At 26.0% G+C, this 23,926-nt stretch overlaps 2 protein-coding genes across 3 annotated transcripts in view; both read left to right on the top strand.

The window, feature by feature from the left end:
• The window catches only part of LOC142327113 (uncharacterized), a 384,678-nt gene extending 373,410 nt beyond the window's left edge, over positions 1 to 11,268 (top strand). Inside the window, exon 5 of the mRNA XM_075369985.1 lies at positions 10,386 to 11,268. Coding sequence (XP_075226100.1) covers positions 10,386 to 10,603 — 218 coding nt within the window. The 3' untranslated portion in view covers positions 10,604 to 11,268. The remainder of the gene's footprint in view (positions 1 to 10,385) is intronic.
• An 11,489-nt stretch (positions 11,269 to 22,757) lies between these two features.
• LOC142327112 (vacuole membrane protein 1-like) overlaps positions 22,758 to 23,926 on the top strand; it is a 30,650-nt gene continuing 29,481 nt past the window's right edge. The window contains exon 1 of one of the 2 annotated variants that reach the window (XM_075369976.1): positions 22,758 to 22,915. In XM_075369976.1, coding sequence (XP_075226091.1) covers positions 22,887 to 22,915 — 29 coding nt within the window. In that variant the 5' untranslated portion in view covers positions 22,758 to 22,886. Of the gene's footprint in view, positions 22,916 to 23,202; positions 23,350 to 23,926 lie in introns of those variants that run through there. The other variant, XM_075369978.1, reaches the window with a different exon arrangement.

Genomic DNA, 23,926 nt, shown 5'->3' with positions numbered 1-23,926 from the left:
TAAGGACAGCCCTGAAGAACTAAAAATAACAACAAAAGCAGTGCAGAAGCACGTCAAGAAGTGTGTTAAAAATGGAGAGCTCATTTTTGAACATTTATTATAAACTGGTATGTATAATCCACTTTGGTCTAGTATACTTTTTCTAAAAAAATTTGAATTTTTCTAACTTTCATTGTTTTATTCAACTTATCTTACACCTTACTTTCTTTCAGAATTAAATTCTCTACAAGTTTTGTTTAAAAGTTGTTTTTTCTTACCCATTTAACAAAATTATTGCACGTTAAACATAAAACACAGGATTTTTTACCCCAATTTTTTGGTTTTCTCCCCAGATTTCTCAAAAACTAAGGCATATATGGTTCTGGGACATATTTAATTTAATTTTTCAGGTCAAAAACCATAAGAAATCAGTAATTCTACCATTTAATTAACATCCTAAAAATTTCAGTTCAACCTCATTTGAGGTTGAAGGTACCTGAAATCCAAGAGTCACTAGCTGTAACTCGCAAATGAAGCATTTTAGGACACATGCTTATATGAACTTTTTCCTTTATTTTCACAAGTATAATAGGTTATGAAAGTCCCGGGAGAACTTCGTGATACATTCTGTATATTTAAATATATATGAGGTGCTACCCAAAAGTTGGGGGAATTTTACCATAAAAATAAAATAGCTTACCATAACTTATAATTTCCACTGTCTCCTTCAAAGTAATACCCTTGGGCATTGATACAGTGATCACTGTATCGTTTTTCCCATGATTCCATGCATCCCTGGAAGTCTGCAGGTGTAAGTGTTCGAAGCACCTTCTGAGTTTCTTCCTGAATCTCCTCAATTGTGTTAAAACTACGGCCTTTCAATTGAAATTTTATTTTAGGAAAGAGAAAAACGTCGCATGGGGCAAGGTCAGGCGAATAGGGTGGGTGGGGAATTTTTTCGCTGAATTTTCACAATTCACTACAGACAGCCACATGATTTTGTTTCTGGTCGCTGTTCAACAGTCTCGTTACGAATTTTGCAGCAATGCGTCTCATGTTCAAATTGTCTGACAAGATGCATTGCACGGACTCATATGACATTTGTAAGATTGCACAAACATCAGGGTTGTTTGCCTATGTTCTGCAACAATAGCCTCTTGCACTTTTGCGATGTTTTCCAGCGTTGTACTTGTTGATGGTCTTCCTGAACGCTCATCGTCATCGACTGAATTTTTTTTTTTATTTTTGGTTGATTCTAGTATTATTTATTGTTCTCTAGTTACTTATTAATTAGTTTTTATTTTTTGTTTAATATTTTAAATACTTATGTAATATTGCAACAGTTAGTACTTTGAAAAGGAACTGGCTACATTGAATATCTTGTCCCATAACCTCTAGGCTTACTGGACTTTGTTTAATTGTTGATAGTTGCAACATTGATGATCCTCAAAATTAATTACATTTAGATTTTTAGATATGGGTAAGTAGACAATGTAACAAAGAGCTTGAGCAACATTTATTATTTTTTAATTTTTACTTCTGTAAATTAAAATCAGTTTGATTTTAATTGATTTAAATGAGTTAAAAAGGTCAATAAACATTTCCACTTTTTTTGTATTCTATTTTTTAATTATTATTTTTTGACATTCCATTCTTTTTAGACTTTTTAGGAATATAAAAATTTATTATAATTTTTTATAGCTGATGTAAGATTTTCTAGTGATTAAACATCTATATGGCAAATAGAACTTGTTAAATTGTTGATAATTAACTTAAGTATAATTAGTTAATCTTAATGGATTTTGTTTACTTGTGGCAAATATCTCAGCAATTTATAAGCTGTGACTGGTTTTTTGTGTGTTTTTTTTAACTGTGCTGTTTGTACTTATGATTTATTATTTTACATAATATGAAAATTTTGCATACTATTTTCTTTTAATTATAGATTCCATTTTTAAGAAAGACTAATAATTATTTCTCAGAAAAAAATTACTTTCCAAGAGATTAGTCAAAAGTTTTTTTAGGCAATCAGTACTAGTACTTGCATGTAAGCACAGGTTTTTTTCAGCACTTAAATTTTATATAGCAAATGAATTCTGATCTTTTACCTCTGGTAAAAGAAACAACACACAAAAGTGTGTTGTTTCACAAATAACACAAACACTCTTATGTTATTTTCATATTCATGTGTGATCACCTGGCCTGAAAAGCAAGCAAATTTATATATTGAAATGTTATATTAGTCCATATATCAGTAAAATCTTTACTTTTATAAGAAAAAAAGTTAACAAAAATTACTTACTGTATTGCAGTTGAATTATATTAAACTAAAATTTAAAAGGCAGTTGCATCTAGAAAAACCCCTTCTATGGTGATAGTCCTAATGAATTACTTTTCACATAGTTATTTTTTTACCATTTTATCTTCCAAAGACTGTATTTAAAAAAAACAACTTAAATATAGTATACTGAACCTACGTAGCCTCACGTAGTTTATAATAAAGAAAAATGAGATTTTGGCTTTTTAGATATCCATATCTGTACTTTTCATAAAAATGTTATAAAGAAATTATTTGACTGAAGGAAATATTTAATAGAATTACTGACCATTTTTAATAAAAGTAATAAAGGATGTAAAGATTTAATTATTTTTTGGACATAGTTGTTTTGTGATAATTGTTTGTAACTGTTAGTGCATTTAATTTTTTTTTTTTTTTAATACTTATTAATGTTATTAAAAGAATATAGTAATAAATTAAAAAACAATTTTGTTTCTAATACTCTTCCAGGTATGAAATTCAATTCAGTTTCATTAATGAACCATACTTTTTAGAAGGAACTGCAACAAGTTTTAAACAAAATGTCCTAATCTCATCCCAGATGCTGTCTTTAAGGATTATAAATATTAACCAAAAACATCCCATGGAATATTTACCATACCTACTTCCTGTAGGTAAATCTATCAAATACAACCAGGATCAACATTTTTATAACCTAGGAATAGCCTTGTAATAATCATAAGACTTTCCATGGTACATCTCAGGATATTTTGAAAATCCTACTGGGACATTAATTGATGCTATCTTGACAGTATTTTGAGGGTGCAATACAAAGCATAGATGGTTCAGAGAGTAGTTTTGTACCTCTAAAATTATGAAGATGAGATAATCCCATCTACTTAAAATAATCTACAGTAAAAAGTTATACACTATACATTTAATTCACCTGGAATTAATCTACCTTCTTTGTATTAATTAGCCATGATTAGTACTAAATTTATAATTTATTGATCAGTGGGACACTCCTGTTTGGTGAGAATAATTTTTTTAAACAATTATGATATAGTTAGACATTAGTAAAAATTTCTATTGCTTATGAACCTACAATTATTTTGATGAATACCAAAGTTATTTACTACTTAAATTTAATAAATTTGTAAACGAGGTCTTATTATTGTGGGACAGAATTCTTATAAATTAAATGTTTAACTTATAAGAATGTTAATGCAGACTAGACTGATGTAAATTATCTTGAACTAATAATAGTTAATTTATTTGTCATTTATGAGGAATTTAATTCCAAATAAAAATAATATGATTTATGAAATGTTTTTTGGAAAGTTATTGGATTGTTATTTACTTTTGAAAGTTTTTTTTTATTATTTCAAGACCTTTAGTCATCATGACCAAAATAATTCAGAAGTTGACATTTGGTATTGTTTTATGTGATTTAATATATTAAAATAACCATTTTTTTTTTTTGCAATGTGTTGTCATATTTTGTACCTTTCAGTTAAATTATTCAAGGCTAGTTAACCAGTATATGTAGTGTTTTATTTTCTATCTGTTTTATTTGTTAATTATTGATTATATTTTGTTTTAGTATTTAATGATTTCATTCATATTTAAAAATTCAATTTTCTAATTATTACGGCAATTGAAACAGTAATGAGAGTACGTATTTTTTTTTTTTTTTAATATTCACAGCACCTTCATTTTTTTAGTTTATCCTATTAGCAGTTTCTTTTTTCTTTGGTGTCATCCACTGTATCTTGTATGCTACAATTCTTCTTTCTTTTACTATTTCCTCCATAGAAACAATAGATATAATTTTTCTCAGATAGTCCTATTTTACAAGACTTTAATAATTTATCTCTTTTTAATAGATTCTCTTCAACACTGCCTCATTCTTGTTTTTCACATTTTTTTTGGCATTTTCTTCTAAACCCACAATACAAATTTCTTTTCTTATTGTCTAGTATCTGCTCCCATATAGTGTCTCTTAATCTTCAGCATATCAAAGTATTAGAAATTTTTTAAAAGCTATCCTGTTTTAGTTACATTAGATTTTAAGTATTTAATTTACTAACAGTTCTAATATTTTGCTATTTAATTGAGGCTTCATGTTTAATTTTTAACTTTTCATATTCTCCAAGGTATAAATTAAAAAATCCTAACAGAAACTTATTTAAATCTGTCTTGAGATTTTTTTTTTTGGTGACATGTTTCAAAAACAATTCTCATCATGAGGTGTGATTATAAGTCTATTATTGAAATATATAATTTGACATTCTGTTAACTCTTTTTTTAAACTTTAAAAATCATTTTTTTGTAAGATTGGAAATTTGTAAAGAAGAATTAACTGGTATAATACAAGATTGTTTGAATTGTCATGAATGTAGATTCTACTTTCAATGTAATGTAGATTCCCTACTCTCAAACATAACTTTAAGTGTATATATATATTAAAGAACTTGATAAGCCGAAGTACAGAAAAACAAATAAAGTAAGATGACTTTTTACCTTATTTTAGCATATGCAAAAAAATTTTCCCGAGTTCTCGCATCCTCGGCTTTAATCCATTTTTTAAATTGTTCACTTCAAATTGCATATTACACATAAACATTATCAAGAATAATAAAATTTTTTTCTGTTTTTTATAAAATAGAATAAAAACTTTGTTAAAATTTTGTTTAAAATATAAATTATAAAAACCAATAATTAAAGTTAAAAATTAAAATTAAATAGAAATATTAAAATTAAAAATTAATTAATAAATAAATAGCTAAAATAGAATAAATATACATCTGGCTAGCCAATGTTAAAGTACTGTACAGATTTGAAATAGATTGAAATATACATTAACAATGTCTGAAAAAGTACTCCCATCTACTGCAGCTTTTATAATTGTGTCATCCTCATACTCTGTAAATGTATAATTCAATATTTTTCAGATCTGTACAGTAATGTAACACTGGCTAGCCACAGACCACACATATATTTATTCTATTTTAAACTATTTATTTATTATTTAATTAATTTTTAATTTTAATATTTTTATCAATTGACATCATATTTCTATTTAATTTTTGATTGTTCATGTTAAAAAATATTTAATTTTAATTTTTAACTTTAATTATTGATTTTTATAATTTATATTTAAAAAAATTTTAACAAAGTTGTTATTGTATTTTATAAAAAAGAGAAAAAAAATTATTATTCTTGATTATATTTATGTGTAATACGTAATTTGACATGAACAATTTAAAAAAAATGGATTACAACTGAGGATGCGAGAAATTCGCAAATACGCTTTTTTTATATATGATAAAATAAGGTAAGTGCCATCCTACTTTATTTATTGTTCTGTACTTAGATTGATCAAATTCTTTAAATTTATATACTTGAACAGAGAAATATGATTCTTAAAAGAATTGACTTAAGGAACAAAAAAATATATATATATTTTAATTCTATTAATATACACCACCATCTACAAAATATTGAGATAAGACATATCTTACCTTAATTTTACCATGAAGTACTTTTGCTGGTTTCCACCTCCTTAGTCATGACTGAAATAATTTAGTTATTGCATAATAAAAATTGCATGTTAATTTATTATAGGAGTGCTGCTCGCTGTTGCAGTTTTTATAAGACTGTCCCCCCCCAAACACTGTCAAATGGTTTATCAAAGTTAAATTTTGTTTGTATTTATATATATAATATTTTTCTAATATATTTCATTTTAAGTCATCTTTATTAATCTCTAATAAATGTTTATTTTTATTAGATGTTTTGCCATATTAGATAAACCTGATTTATCATTTTTGTAATTTCTATAATGTTCAAGATGGTTTATATTAATAGAACTTAAAATAAAATTTATCAGTACAGAGGAATAATATGAATCTTAATATATATATATATATATATATTTCTAGAAATTTATTTATTAATTGTTATTAATATTTAAAGAAATATATAAATAAACAGCTTTAAAAGCTGTTAATTCAGCGTTACCATACAGTATTACAATATCTTAAATAATTTTTCATATTTTTGAAAATCTTTTAATGAATTTTTGAAAATAATCTGATTAATGTGATAAGAAATGTTAGCTTACATATATTATTATATCTTTCTGTTCACAATTAAAAAATAAAATAAATGTGAGTTTGGTAATTAATTAATTATAAAATATTTAAAATTTCTTCCTTTATAAAATTTTATTACATAAATTTGTCAATAATATAATTTTTTAATATTTTTGTTGGGTTAGTTATTAATGTCCTTTTTTGTCATGTTTTGGTTTATTTAATAATGTTATGATGAGATTGTATTGAATTATTTTCTTTATTTTATAAAACTGTTTTTTATTATAATAATTATTGTTACTGTTATTGTCATTATTATTACATATTTATTTTATCATTATATTAAATAATATTTTAATATGAGCAGTGATTTTTTTTTTATCACTGAACAAAAAGACTGTAAAAGTATGACCATAAAAACCAGTTTTTTATTATTACTTTTGAATATATTTATAAATGTGTATATTGATCTTATGTATAACATGTGTTATGTATATTTCATAAGATTACTAATTATTTAAAGTAAAGAAAATATAAATAATGTATTTTTTCTCTTTAATATGCTGTTTTCAATGACTGACTAGAATAAATTTTATTTTTAAATAAGGTGTTTATTTTTCACACCCTGTTTCTATTTAATGTCCCTAATAATAAACATATATATATATATATATATATATATATATATGTGTGTGTGTGTGTGTTTATTTTAGTGATTACTTTATTTGGAATTTGTAAGTATTCATTAAAATATTATATGATTGTTATAGAATAGTTGTTATTTTAGTTAGAAGAAAAACGTTGTTGAACAAAAAAGAAAGTTATCTCTCTATTTTTATTTAAAAGATATATACAATATACTCTTTTCATGTCAGTATTTAAGTGTAAATAATTTTTTATTTATGATTAAAACTAATAAAAAAAGTAAAAGCTTGTAATTTGAGTAATATGTTTTTTGTTAACTATAGCGTGATGGAAAATTAAAATACTTTTATGTTCATAATTTTGGACATCTTGAGTATGAATAAGCTCAATTTTTTAGCTCATAATCCTCTGAAATGTAGTTGTAATGATATTTCTATAATGCATTTTCACTATTTCTTTGTTTCTCAACTTCTGGTTTTATAACTTCGTGTGTATGTATATGAAAAGTTTAATTGGGTTTGACTTATTTTTAACATAAAAAAACAAATCTGAATGAAAACGGTAGGATTATTACTTAAATCATAAAATAAAGAGCATTCATTGGGATTAAAAACTGATCCAGAAGTTGAACTATTTTTAAAATTGTGCATAAAAACCTTCAAATTTTAACGGAATCATTTGTTTGGTTTAATTTATCACAAACATCCAAACTTGTAGTTAAGAAATTGGTTCTTACAGATTGCTAAAACTAAACAGTGATTGTTGCAGTCTCATTTAAGATATTTAATAGCTCACTGTTTACTTGATAGTGTGTAAAGTTATTAAAGAAAGAACATTTTTTCAGCTACTTAACATCTATTTGGGCACATGTCTAAGTATGTTGTATATTTTACCATTAATTGATGTACATTTCTAGGAAAAGAAAACTGATAATAGTAATGTTGGCTATTTAAATTAATTTTAGATATGCTTCCACATTCTAATTAATTAATGTAAATTCAAGGACAACATTCAATTGTCACTGTTTAACAAATTGTTATTAAATAAGATGTCAAAATAAGTTAATTTATCTAGTTTGGAGCAGCTAAGTAATCCCTACTTTTGTCTTATTTTCTTTAATCATTTTGACAAGTTTAAAAATAATTTATAAAAAAAAATATATTACTAAATAAAATATTTAAATGTAGAAACTTATTCAAGCTTCTAAATTTAATATTTTATGATTTATTGTTTTTGCTTTATTTGTATTGACATAATTATTTGGATTGTGCTCTGAAACTTGGATCACTCATGCTGTTTTTTTTGTTTAATTTTGCAGGTTCTTGTGAAGTAGGTGGATTAATATAATGCATAACTATGATATAAGAAGATTAAGTCTACTTGTAATTGTTTGTTCTTTACTGTTAAAAAAAAATTTAAAAAAGAAAGTACTGAGCTTTGAATAAATGTTTATATGAAAGGTCATACTGAAATTCATTAAACTGTGATGGCATAATTTCCTCAAAAAGACTAAAAAACCTGTTTTTTTTTTAAAATCTTATTAACCTCTTAGCAATAGCCAATACAAACAACTTATTGTCATGACATTAGATCCCTACATGCATTATGAAAGATAAATGTCTGTGTAAGATGTAAAAATAAAATTAAAAATACTTAACCACTGCATGATGAAAGATGTGCAACTAGACCAATCTGTTCCACCCATTTAATACAAATTTCAAGATCCTTGTGTCTCAATCCTTTTAGATGTTATTCTTTTTTTGTTTAGATTTGTTCCAAAAACACAACCACTGTTTCATTGTCATTGTCTCCTAAAGTTTTAATTTTTACTTTACCTGAATGTTTGTTTTGATTATAATATTCTTATTAAGTAGTTAATAATTAATGAGGGCTCTTTCTTGACTACAATTTTCAACATTTTGAATTCTGTTTAAATTAACATCAGTGTTGTATAAACTATAAAAATTCATAAATAAAGTTAATTTTTTTTCTTTAATAACGGGTGGATGATAGTTGAAAACAGATAGTAGGAATGATGAAACAGTGAACTAAGAGATCTGGTTTTAGGTACTATTGTTATCATAGAATTATTAAATTTGAGAATTTAAAAATATATTAAACATTATATATTTTTTTAAATCTAAAACTTAAACCTAAAAACCTAACCTAAATTTTCAAAAAGGATTTTTGTAATTTTAAATGTTTACTGTGTTTTAAATGTTTAGAGCAAGTAATAAAATTATAACTTAATAATTAATCTATGGAGGAGAGGGAAGTTAATGGTAAAGTATTGGAAAATCTTTTTCCCCTTACATTAGATATGATTAGAGATCATTTATTCAGGTTCTAGTATTCCTTTCAATCAAGTTTGGCTCTTTTTGTGCAAGAATAGATGAATTTTGAGCGTAGTAATAAAATAAATAGGATGTTTGTCCATTTGAACTAAATGTCAAACTGTGTATGGTTATTGCAGTAACAGACTAAATTTAACTTGCACTTACAGTTATAATAGTATTAGGAAATGGTAGTATATCAACAAATGAAAAATAATAAGCATTAATGCAAACTTATTTTCATATTCATAATCATACATTTATCATTTTCAAAAAAAAAAAATTTTAATTAAATACCTTCTTCATTTCAGGTACATTTCTAGATACCTCAATCATTCACCTTGGCTTCATGGCAGATTTACACAAGCTGCCATAGCTGCTTGAATCTTGGCAAGACTTATATTTTTTTTTAGAAAATTAAATATTGGCCAACTTGGAACAGTGGAGAATAGAATACCACAGCTGATTTGATTTTTGAATTTTCTTTTCCCTTCATTTTATACCAAATATGGAATTAGATTCCATAATATAAAATGATTTTAAGTCTAGGTATTTAATAATTATTTCTACTGATATAACTTATAATATATTCCATATTCCATGGATCCTACCTTATACAGAATGTAAAGGATCTCTTCACATAATCAGTAATTTACTCCTTTTCTTTTAAATATTAAATATTTGTCAGTTATTTGCATAATTGAATTTAAATTAATATACTTAAATTTTTTTTTCCAGAAAAAAACTTTTTTACACTTTTTTCATTCTTTTCATGTGGTTAAAATACAAGATTATTTTAGAATTATATAAATTGTATAAGTGTAATAAAATGTATATTCATAAATGGCATTTAACTCTTCATGTCTGTAAAATTGCATGCACGGTATTTCTAACAATATTGTAAAACAGTAACCTCTAAATTTAGAATTTTGTGAGAGTAATTGACTGATAAGAAATTTCTTCTTTTAATATTATAAAGTGTGTTTTCTGTAGTAAATGACTACTTTTTTTTTAACTATCATTATCTTTAATGATTTTTTTTTTTCTTTTCAGCCAAAAGTGATGCAGAACATGTGAGTGACAATGGACCTCCATTTCCATGCATAAAATGTGGTCGTCTCTACTATCATAAGTGTAATTTAAAACGTCATTTACGATTAGAGTGTGGTGTATTCCCTCAATTTAAGTGCGTCTTTTGTACAAGAATGTTTAAACATAGACATCATCTTACTGATCATTATAGGACCCATGTACCAGGAAGTTTCTATTAAATTTGATATAATTTTAAATAATTTTTGTTATGTTATAAGTAGGAAAAAATTATTTTTCTACACAACTTATTCATTGGACCAGTGGTATATCATTTTTATATGTTTGAGTAATTTATTTGCCTACTTTTTCTTTCCCTGATATGATTGTTCATATTAGGCCAACTGGTTTATATTTGGTGTACAAAAATGTGAAGCTGTAAGTTAGAAATTTTACAAGAATTATTAATTTTTTACTAAACTAATGTGATTTTTTTTTTTTAATAATTTGCTTAAAGCAATTTTATTGGCTTATTTTTCTCAGGTGCTCATTATCATTAAACTTCTACATCGACTGTTAGATGCTGTAACCAGTTGTTGCAGGCTACGTAATAATGAGATACAAGAAAATTGTGAAAATGGCACAGCCATTACAGGAATAACAAACATCCCATACTGAGTTCGGTTCAAAAATTAAGGAGTGATCTGGTTTCACAATCTATCTTTACTTAATCAAATATACTGTTCCACATTAGTGTACCATGCCTACTGAAATTCAGGCAATATTAATTGATACAAATGATAATTTCATTCTCTTCACTGGAGGGATTGGCTATGTGATTAACATCATTACTCTCAGAGAAATCATTATAAACTCAGGAAAAATTTTTACATTATTTGATATGAATAATGTTTGTTTCAGTATGGTGTAAAAAAATTATTTATGTATTGTCCAAAAAAAATTAAAGATTGAAATTACATTGAAGCACACTATTAATTTATTATAATCATTGTATTATAGAGCTATATTTATTTCATTGTACATTTTCATCCTGTCAGTGCATAAATCATAATCTGATGTTTATTAGGGAAACACCATCATCTCTAAATTTATGATTTAATACACTGTAGTTATGCTGCCAAGACTTAGTGTAGCTGGTGTAGGGGAAATCAACTTTTTGGTTAATAGCTTACTTTTACGTATATATATATATATATATATATGTATAGATATATACGAAAAAGTATATATATATATATATAGAAATTCTACCACTTTTAAAAATATTAAACAGTGAGTCTTTGATTTACAACAGGTCATTTGGAGTTTTATTAGTCACAAACAGATAAACTGACTTGTTGAAGTCTAATGGATTTTTTCCATTAGTATTACTAATCATGTCTATTTTTATATAATTTCTAGATAAAGAAACTAATGTTTTAATGCTATTACTTTACAATTTTAATATTCTTAATTTCATCATAGGAGATTTAGTTAAATTTATTTAACCTTGTAAGAGGCTGTCCTTAAAAAGGCGATATTTGTTTTAAAAAAAAGTGTACTTTGCATATTATTCTGATTTGTCCTTTTCAGTGATTACCCTGTGCAATTATTGTACAGTTTTCCATTGTTAGTCTGTTTTTTTAATCCTGTTTATCAATCAGAAAGTAGATCAGAAATGAGTTATATTCTTTTTTCTCATTGATCCCTCTTATTCACAGCACATTGGTTCTTATTCTCTCACTTGTTTAAAAGCAATAACTATTCTAAATCAGGTATAGCTTTTTAAACAAGAAAATATCTTCAGGAGTCAACAGTAGGGATACCAAAATCATAATAAGGAAAATTATGTGAGCTGGTTTGTTTTCATGTTGCAGTGACTAAATTGCTGGCCCGTGCTTCTAAGATCATCTTTCTTACTACCTCTTTCATATATAACAATGCCTTCAAACAAAATTATTTAATAATTGTTTGGCCTTGCATTATAAATTTAATGAATAAAAAGAAAATTAATACAACCTTGATGTCAGAGTGATTTCATCTTTTTTTTTTTTTAATTTGGCCTCTTTTTAATTTTCACAACTATAACAATTTATTTTACAGTTGTGCTTTGGTAATGATATATTCGTACCTTATCAGGTGTTATGGGATTTTTCAGAATATTTCCATTATTCAACTAATCCATAAACTCCTGACTGATAGTTGTACATTTTTTTTTTTGATTGGTCAGTATAGATGTTCCTCAGATTTTGGTGTAATGCAGTACATGCTGAGTTTTTAAAAAAATCAAGATATACTCTTAAAAATTCCAACTTTTTTAACGTGATCATATTGGTAGATATTGATGGCCATCAGTTTGCAATGTCTTTAAATTGCATAATTTGAAATGATTAAACACTTTATAACATTTTATAAAGCTTTATACATTTCTCTCATAATTTTGAAATTCTCAGCAATACTTTTCTTTAATTTAAAACAAAATTAATATTCTACGTAATATAATTTCTGTCAATACAACATAACCTCATTCAAACTACCGTAATGTTTAAAATGAGAAAAAATCAGTGGATTATGTATAAGAGTACCAAGAACTTCACTTCACAGTATTTTGGTTCTTTTTTCCAAGTTCAGTTTCTTTATGGATAGACCTAATATATCTGATGTTTGTTGCTCATTCATTTCTGCACATTAATTTCAGAATATGAGATTGAGAATATCATTCTTTACCAAAATTATTAATATAGATTTGCTGATGGAATTCAGTTTAGTTAATATACTATTTTTAAAATATTGTATCATTTATGTATATTTAATTCCTTTTCATTTTAGGTACTTTCTACTGCAATATTATTCTTTTTCTTTATTATTATTTTCATTTTATCTAGGTACGATAAATCACATTAAACATATAAGTGTATGTTTTATTTTTCACGTTAAATTTTAGTTTTTTATTATAATTTTTTCTATATCAACTTGCTTGTATCAGTTTGTTGTGTAATGCTGTATATGACTGCATATTTTTACAATAGTATACTTCATAATTATCATTTATTGTTTATTCTTTAAACATTATTGTGGGATAAATGTATGCATACTTAGAGTTAATAATTTAAATAATGAACACTAAGTTCTGTTAAATGTTTTTTAAAAAACTGTCCATGTAATTATTTCTATGCCTCCTTTTTTAATCGTAATCGGTTTTGGTAAAAGGAGAATAGACTCTAGAGAAATATTATTTGTCAATTTTTAAGATTTATTATGAGTATAAAATATTTTTTTCTAATATATAAACAAGATAAGAAATCTGGTGCAATTCATCCATAATTTTTTTTTTCATTACAGTATGCAATATTTATATTTTTATTTTACTTTACTTAATAAATGTAAATTATTAAGATTAAATAACCCTTCTTTTTAGACTTATATGTAAAGATTCTTTACCTTGAATTTATGTTACTGCATGTAAAACATCAAATCTAAAGTATAAAATGTAAATCTTAGTAACAAGTATAAAGAAGATAATATTTTTTATTTCTATTTAAAGTTAACATTTTTCCTCTGACAAATGTTTTGTAGAATTTTTTTAATTTCTTGTAGAAATTCATTTTTTAGAAAGAGTTTTGTAGAAAGTTTTTCGTATTCATGAGTTAGTCCAGTAAAAATGTTGCATCTATTGACTATTTTTTTTGTCATTTCTGGAGACTTTTTTTTAATAGTGGTCATCAAAAATTCCATTAAATGAATAAGAATATTCACAGAGTTTATTGATCTAAGCTGTTTATATTATTATCTGCTGGTTTCATGGTGCCTTGTTTATTTTTAAACCAATCATCTATTTCAAAAGATTGACTTTCTTTCCAAAAGACCAAAGGTTTAGGGTGTTTAAAGTAATTAATAAAAAAAAAAAAGATTATAAAAAAGTTGAAGTGAGCCAAAAATTATTTTATGCTTATAAGTAAAATGTTTTCCAAGTATTTTTTTTTTCAGATAAGATATTTACAGAATGAAATCATGTTATTTAAAACAAATTAATAAAAATTTTTAGATAAAAATTCATTACTATCACCTTACAAAATAAGTTTTATTATTAAAACATCTGTTCTAATAAGCTGTTTGTTAATTATAATATATACCAAATTGTTGATTTATATTCATAATATTTACTATTAATATTATTAAATGTTAATATTTTTTTGGCATTTTAGAACCCTAATACATATTTGAATTTTATGTATACATTTCAGTTAATTATATCATTAACATTTTGTTTTTATATATCCTTGTCTTGTCACAGTGTGTGTATGTGTTAGCTATTTTGCAATTAATTACACCTGAACTGCTTAATTTATAAATATAAAATTTGATTTTCATGTTTAAATAATTGCGTATTTGAATTGCTCATTCAAAATTGAAAAAAAAAATTAAATGGAATATTTAATTTTGAAAAAATTATGGTTTGAAATGTAATGTCAAGTGGAAGATATTAATTAATAAAATACATACATATTTCATATATTATATGGTTGTTGGGAATTTCCAGTCTGCCAGACCCAAAGATATATCAAAGAAATAGTTTTAAAAAAAGCTATTAAAAATGTTTTTATTTTTGTTTAAATTGTAAATTGTTTTTGTTTTAATTATCATTTATTTATAAGCAATGGTTTACGAGTTGAGGTAAAATATAGATAAGTCAAACGTGTACTATTGAATATTATCCCCATGTACATCAAATGAACTGTATCTTCTCTGATTTTAAAAATGTATTATCACAAAATTTGAATAAAGTGTCTAATATTGTCATATCCCATATTTTCTGTTAGATATGTTAAGTTTCCATAGGATATTACTGTAATTTATGTATATACAGGTATATTTAATTTTAAAATAAATTGTTACCATTTTATAAATCTTATTTTTATTTTTTTATTTATTTTCCTAATGTGTCCATTGCAATATATTCAACTAGTGAATAATAAGCGACCCCCCGCACGACCCAATGAGATGAGGATGATGATATGTATGACATGTAAATGAGATGTAGTCTTGTACAGACCCAGGCCAACCATTCCTGAGTTATGTGTTTAATTGAATCCCACACCATGTGTTATTCACTGTCTTGTTTTCAAATCCATGTAAAAGCAACATCTTTTACCAGGATTTGAACCTGAGAACCTTCGACTTTGAAAATCGATTGTTAAACAACTGATTTGCAATGAGTTAACCATCAGACCAGCCCGGTGGGCTAAATATTTATTTAATGTAAAATTGTAACATGTAAGTTATAAATGAAGTTACTCCTTGTCAGTTATTTTCTATTTTTATTTAAATAATTAGACTTGCTTTAATTATGTATTAGTTATTTATCTACTCTTCATAATTTTCAAGGATTTACAGTAATTAATATTTGTATATATTAGCAGTGTACAATGTTATAAGTATATAACTTGAGTCTTTAAGAATAAAGTGCTCAGAGTTTTACTTATCATATTATATAAATTTAAATGAACTTCATTCAATTAATTTTTTTTTTTATGTTTAATTAGTGAATGAGTTAAGCAACTAGAGATAATTCTTAACAAGGCTTATATATAAATTAAATTTATAATTAGCTGACTTTTTTTTTACTATCTAATGGTTGTTAATTAATTTTTTTATAATATAAATTTTACAATAAATAACTGTTAACTTTTTTAACGGGTTAAAAAATGTTACTTCTTGTTGTTACGTCTTTTAAAGTAACCCTATATTGTGTAAAATTAGATGCACAGAAAAAAATTATTGTATACTGGGTCAGTAATTTTATAATAAATAATTTTACAGAATGTTACAATTTTTTATTTATTTTAGACATATATTTTCCTATCATATTCTATTTATTATATCACTCAGCAGCATAAGAATATCCTTAGAATAGTTTATGGATATCTTAACAGGATTTTCCTTGCAGAATTTGTTAGTTATTTTCTAATAAGTCCTGTGATATTAGCTGTCCAGTTCTGGTGATATCCGAGTTACATACCTACAAGGTGTGTTCAAAAGATAATGAGAATTTTGAAATTTCACGAGTTGTATTAGTGTGATTCTCAGGATTTTTTGTTGTTGTATTGGTAAACATGTCTGAAAAGTATCTGTACATTTTTAGTCATACTGGATGTTTAGTCTGTTGTCAGCTGTCAAAAGGATAATACATGTTTTGGTATGATTGGCGATTTTTTTTTTGTATAAATAATGAATCAGAGACTTTGAATTAAATTTTGGTATAAGACTGGAATAAAGTATAGCAATGTTTTAAAAATGTTAAATATTGTTTTTGGTGATTCTGCTATGAGTAAAACAAGGGATTATTGGTATAAGCATTTCCAAGAAGGACATGAAGACGTTGATGATGATGAATGCCCCAGCACATCAACAACCGATGAAAATGTGGAAAAAATGAAAGAAATGATTATGAATGATCACTGAATCACAGTCAGAGAAGTTGCTGATGATGTTGGGATATCAACTGGCTCATGCCATGAAATTTTTTTAGATGTTTTGGGTATGAGACATGTGACAGCAAAATTTGTTCCAAAATTGTTGAATTTTGAACAAAAACAGTGGCGAATGGAAGTTGCTCAGGAGTCGCTAAATGAAGTCAACAACGATGCAGAACTACTGAAATGTGACATAACAGGTGATGAAATATGGGTTTATGGATATGAATCAAAACTAAGGCTCAATCGTCTCAGTGGAGGCATTCTGGTTTACCAAGACTGAAAAAAGCTCAATAAGTACAATCGAATGTGAAGGTTATGACTACCGTGTTCTTCGATTTTAATGGTATAGTGTATCATGAGTTCTTGCCAGAAGGTCAAATGATCAATAAGGAGTATTACCTACAGGTTCAATGCTGTTCGCGTGAAGCAATGCAAAAAAACGCCCAGAAATAAAGAGAACCTTAAAGGGGCGTTGTTTTACAAGAATAGATGAGATTAAAAGCGAATTGCTGAAAGAACTAAACACTATTCCAAAGATCGAGTTCCAGAAGTATTTTGGGGATTGGAAAAAGCACTGGCATAAATATATAATATCTAATATGGACTATTTTGAAGGGGATAACATTAATGTAGACGAATAAATAAGATTTTTTCCAAAAACCAAAATTCTCGTTACTTTATGGACACACCTTGTACATTAATGCAAAACACATGCTGTGAACATTTTTAGGATATGGTATTTGTAGCTTATAGGATTTACTAAATACATCATCTGGGTCTGGTTAGAATATCCCTAATACAATATCCTCAGCTGTGACATTTTTACTCCACAGACACTCATTGAAGATCAAATGGATATTACTGTGAAATGTAAACATGTTGTTGGCAATGGCTTTTTTGATAATATTGTTTTCATGAGTGAATTAAAACTGAAAATCTAAAATTATTACAGTTTTATTAAATTGTAATGCACATATCCATTTAATCAGTAAAAAAAAACTTAATGTTAATTTAACATTTGTTGCATTCTTTTTTCTCATAGAAGAATAAAAAAAAACGACATATAATAAAAACATCTGCTGGAGATTTTCTTTTTTTCCTTGGAAAAACTTAATCTTTATATTATATAAAAATAAAATTAAATATTTTATTTTTATAAGTCTGACTACATTAAGACAAAAGTGAATAAAAATCATAATTATAATTTTATATAAACAAATCTGGATTGATCAAGAAGGTTTTTCAGAGCCTGAAATAAAAAAAAGATGTAATAGGATGAAAAAATATTGGGAATCAAGAAAACTTAAAAATCACAAAATTAATAAACAAATCGAAGACCAAAATAAATTACTACAGTGGTCTAATGAGGCCATAAAAAAAAATACTATATGGACTTTATTTACTTCTAAAAGTACTTTATATTTTATATAAAGCAAGTATATAAGGACTTAATAATAAAGATCAGTTACAGTCTTAATAATTTAGTTAGCATTACCAGCGACTAGATCACCACCACAGAGATCACTGGTCTCCATGGCAGAGTGGTAGTGTCTTGGCCTTTCATCAAAAGGTCCCTGGTTCAAATCCCAGTCAAGCATGGAATTTTTCATGCAAAGCAAAATTTCCATAATACAAATTTTGAGCTTATGTGATGAATTAATCATAAAAAAAAATTAAATTAAAAATAACGCCCTGTAATTTAATTTATTATTTTTTTAAAAATTAAATTAATATTTTTTTCATAAAAATTATTTTTTTTTTTTAATGCATACAAAAGGTATTTAGTAAATGGAAATCACATTTTTTTTAAATTTGTAAAATAACTTTATTTCCACAAAATAAACCTTAAATGCATACCTTATTGCAGGCAACTGATAGAACTATTGTAAAATGTTACTGATAATCATATTGTAGATTGGTATGATATAAACAGTACTCAGGAAAAAGAATATTATATATCATTTTGTTCTTTTTATTTTGAAAAAAGTAGTTCTACATGACAAACAACGTACATTAAAAAAAATTACTTTTATTATTGATCATAACGGAATCATGGGGTCTTTATTTTTAATTGAGAGGTGTCTCTGATACTACAAAATAGATGTAAAAGTCTAACTTCGTTAAGATTTAAAAATGAATAAAAATTTAAAAATGCTGCCATTAATGAAAATCAGTCCAAAGATTTGTCTTCTGCAGAGTGGCCACAAAGTCCCATTCAATGATATAACATACAAATAGATAACACTATGTCATCAGATGATTGTAAAGGTTAATCACCTACCTTCATTTACTTAACAAACTGGGTTTTTTAGAAGTTGATGTTATTGTATTACTTGTTCAGTGGAATTTTGATTTATGCAGTGTTAATTTAAAATGACAAACACATGAAATATTTAATTGAAGAAAGCTCTTTTTTAGTATTTGAATATACAAGCATATAAATGGAAATTAAAACTTAAAAATATTAGAGACAGATTCATTCAGTCTTTTTGTTTGAAACTTCTCTCAGTAATAACACTCTGAAAGTAGGAAGAAAAATCCTTTTCCACCAGATCAGTCCTTGATTTGAACAATCTGTATCTTCTTCCAGTTAATTGAGTAATTCTGATGTTGAGGAATCCTGTTTACAATCTTCTCTTAGGCAATTGAGAAAAGGTCTTCAGAACTAAATATTCACTGTTCAACACTTCAGAAACTAATGTAAAAAGGATCTTGGGTTTAATTTCTTTGTCTACTTGTATTAATGGGCTTTCTGGTTGACACATGGCTTTAAGGGAACTTGTTGCAAAGTTCTTATGAGACATTTTCCCAATTTTTAATCACTGGAACCAGTTTTCTTTTCTGACAAGTGTGTCATTTACCTGAATATGTATCAGAACATGCATTTTTGGTGTAAAGAAAATCGGTACTTTTATGAGAAATCACCCACCACATATAATGATGTGAATAGCGATATCTAATAAGACCACTGTCTAATGCAACACACTTTTTTGAAGGAAGTGTTAACAGCATTTCATACCTTAATATGATTGATAATTATTTTATTCCTCAGTTTCAGTTGATTGGTATGGAATTAACTGCCATTTTACAGCAAGATTGATCTTCAGCTAATTGTCCTTAGTTGGTTTTTAACAGAATATTTTGAAGGCAGATGGAGTGGCATAGGCTCTTTAAATCAATGGCCACCTAGAAGCCCAAACTTAACAACCTGTGACAACTCCCTTTGAGTCATAATCAAAAAAAATCTCCCATTTGTGACTAAGGGATGTTGAGTTGAAAACTGCTGTCACAGACTGCTTGATGTTTAAACAGGATCCTATGACTTTGATTATTCATCTTGAAGAGAACATCTACACAGTTGGCAACTGATAAAGCTGTATGCGAACAATGGAGGTGCACATTCAGATGCAATTTAAAATAAGTTTTGTGTGTAAAAATATTAAACTAATGGCAAACAATTCATCTTTATTTCTTTGTATGAAAAGGGATTTTGTGGCCATTCTATGGATGTTAAAACTTGTTTTCACATCATAGTTAATTTTTTTAACATCTAGATAACTTGTCAAGAAATTAAACAGTAATGAATATAAAGTCTTATCAGCATCATAGTATACTATAGAGAAATAGAATTTTTTTATTTGCACTTTATAATAAATGAAAGAAGATGATTTTAGAGTTTTAAATATTGTAAATATGTCTATTGGTAGAATGTGTGTGTGATGTATGCATGCACATAACACAGTTGGTTCAAAGATAAATGCTCATGATACCAGTACATCTTAACCATTTAAGATTCAAAAACTGGTGTTTGAGTTTAGTCTTTAGTAGCTCTATTTTAAAATTGTACAGAACAAAAAAGAAAACTTCTTTAACTCATTTAGATGAGTTTGACAAAGAAAACTTATATTTTACAACTTATTTGTATATTAATAATAAGAATTTTCTAAAAGATTAGTGGTTGAAAATACTTTTTGTTTGCTTGAAAAGAATAGTGCTGGCTGCCAATTCTCCTAATCCGTTTAAAAACATATATGAAATGGATTTAGACATGTGATTGTGGACAATTTAATAAACTTATTTATCAAACTTCATATTTATTTTGTAAAAAGGTGCTATTCTTTTATTTGTTGTTTTATTTAATTAACTTAATAACTGCTTTAAAAAACTCATTACTTCCAAATGTCTCATTTGCTCATTTAAAAAACAATCTTAGAGATTATAACTTTTTGTTTGGCCATTTTTATTTAGATTGCTGGTTGTTAATAAGTTTTTTACATTTTACAAAAGTAAATTTTACATCACTTCCATAGAAAGTAATAGTTACATAGAAAAACCGTTTTCTTATATGATTCTACAAGAACAAAAATAAAAAAATCTGATGTGGACGACTTCCTTGTACGCCTATTAAATAATAAACACATATTGTTTACTGCACTTCATTTAAACTTATTTCATTTGAAACTGAGACTCAATCCTCCAATTCTTTAATAAAATGGACATTTACAAAACTGCATTGTAGTGGATACCGCATTTTTTTGTGGTCTCCATATCAGCATTTTATAATAGTTTATATATTAATTTTCTTTCATGTTGTCCAAGTAGGTATGTGGTGTAAGTGAGAGCTTGTCAGAAAAGTAACCATAGACACATCAGTTCGAATCTGACTATATATACATATTAAATTTTTGTAACATGGCACCATTGGTATTTTGTATATAAAATATAAATAATGAGAGTTCAGCTTACCAGCAATCAATATTGTTATAATTGTTGATAAGCTGAACTCTCATTATTTATATTTCATATATATATTTTTTTTTAGCTTTTTTTTTTTTAATGAAAATATGTTGATTTGTTAATTAATAATTATTAACCGCTATAATAATTTTTTAATTAAAATTAAAAGTACATAAAATTTTATTTTATTAATAACTTCTGATTTTTTCTTATATATATATATATATTTTTTTTTTTTATTGTTATTATTGAATTAATATTTATTGTAATTTTTTTTTACAATCATAGTTTAATAAATATTAATAAATCAATATATTTAAATTAAAAAAAAAAAGTTAAAAATAATATACGTACATGAAGTTGGATTCGAACCAATGTGCCTGCCCTTTTAAGATCAAAATATTTCATTAATTAAAATTTTATTTGGCTATAATTCTGGAAGCAATGAAAATTACCACTTATGATGTATCATTGAAAAGCTGTCATGAGAGCTTATTACTACATAAGAAAAAGTCCAAAATCCAATTTTTTTTGGATTTTGGGCTTTTCTGGATCCTTTTGGTCCAGTCGATTGCAATAAAAAAGGGAGGTTCACGACTAGATGTTATCCAAAATTTCAATATTCTACGGCTAATCGTTTTTGCGTTATACGAGACATACGTACGTACAGACGTCCCGCCGAAACTAATCAAAATGGATTCTGGGATTGGTCAAATAGGATGTTTCAGCAGTTGAAGTCTGAAAACCAAAATTTATCGCGATCACATATTTCCTTTATTTCGTACAAGGAGATAAAAAAAAACCAATACAAGCAGAGGTACCTAGGAAAGTTTTAAAAATAGTTAATATATAAAAACTTATTAAGGTAATTTTGGCGCTTTGAGTCAAATGTAATGATGGAAAACATGGGTACCAACAATGTGATTGTAAGGTGGTGATGTCTATCCCAGTAGTGGTATAATAAAATGTTTGTTTCCAGAATAAAAAAAAAAATTCCATGAAAATTACAAAATTAATAAATCGCGAGGTTTACACAGTGTGTAGTTATTTTACTCATTCACCCATTTAGATGTATTGAAAATTTATTTATTTATTTAAGTCTTAGTGATGAATTACCCCACGTACCTCTTACAATATGTTGGTTGATCATATACGATAGTTTTTACTTTGTAACAATACTTTGATAACAGCTGATTTTCAAGGTGGGAACAGAGTATTGAAAGAAATTACGTGGATTTTTATAATTATCAAAATGGCTGTGTTAGGAATTAATTTTGTTCTGTAAATCTGCAGTTTGTACCGGGTTATCTCTATGGCTAAAGTATCGAAAAGAAATTCATGGTAAGTAAATAATGAGTGTTAATGATTAGGTGTTTTTTTTTTGCTTTTAAGTGAACTATTAGTAAGCTTGTTGACTGTATTATGGGACTGAAAGGGTGTTTAAAATGATATTCGGTTAGTCTTTTTTCGGGGAAATTCCCAGTTTAAAGGTCTTTGACTGTTTTAATAAAGAAATCTATTTTTAGTCCTAATCTCGTTATAGAGTTTAGTTTTACACAAACAGTTTGCTGTGACTAGTTTTAATGAAAGTAGTATAAACGGCGACTTAGGTTAGTTTATTGAATGTAGGTTAACTAGTTAATTCATGTAGTAAACATACGTCCGGCGCAGTAATTTAACGTTTATCCTTTCTCTTGGTTTTATAGTGCTATCTCATTTTGACATATGTTTTTTCTTTTTTTTTTAACTTTACCACTATAGACAGGTTTAAAAGGGTAAGTTATTAAAAATAATTCTTAATCTTCCGAATTGCATATTGTAGAAGCTTTAATTGTGAAATAATTTCTTACTAGCTTTAATTTTATATTTGATATCAATTTTTACCTTGGTGTTACCTTTAACATTTTATTTTCTTGTAACTTCAAACTGTTTATTAAAATTATATGTAATATCTATTGATATTAATTACCTGTAAACATAAACGTATACTTACATAAACATGGTACATCATATTCAGGTATGAGTAAAATTACTGATGAACATAAAACTTGTGGTATAGTGAAGTATATTTGAGAATTAATGATTTAAATTGGTGGTTACTAATTACTACCGTGAAAACAATGTGGGTTATTTTCATTATTATCAAACATTTTGTTTGGATATTTAAATGATTTATGTTTCTTAACTATGTAGAACTAATATAAAAATGTAACATCATACTGCACGTGTATGAGGTCAGTTTGTAAAAAAAAACACATGAATTTCAAATTTAAAGTGTTTTTTCTTGCATGAAATGACTAGTTTTAATATTAATGTTAGCACACTTTAGAATGTTAATTCACTAACTTTTTT

The sequence above is a fragment of the Lycorma delicatula genome, chromosome 6 (assembly GCF_047948215.1).
Source record: "Lycorma delicatula isolate Av1 chromosome 6, ASM4794821v1, whole genome shotgun sequence".
NCBI lineage: Eukaryota > Metazoa > Arthropoda > Insecta > Hemiptera > Fulgoridae > Lycorma > Lycorma delicatula.
Note: the sequence above shows the minus strand (reverse complement) of the source record. Positions and strands in the feature narration are given on the sequence as shown.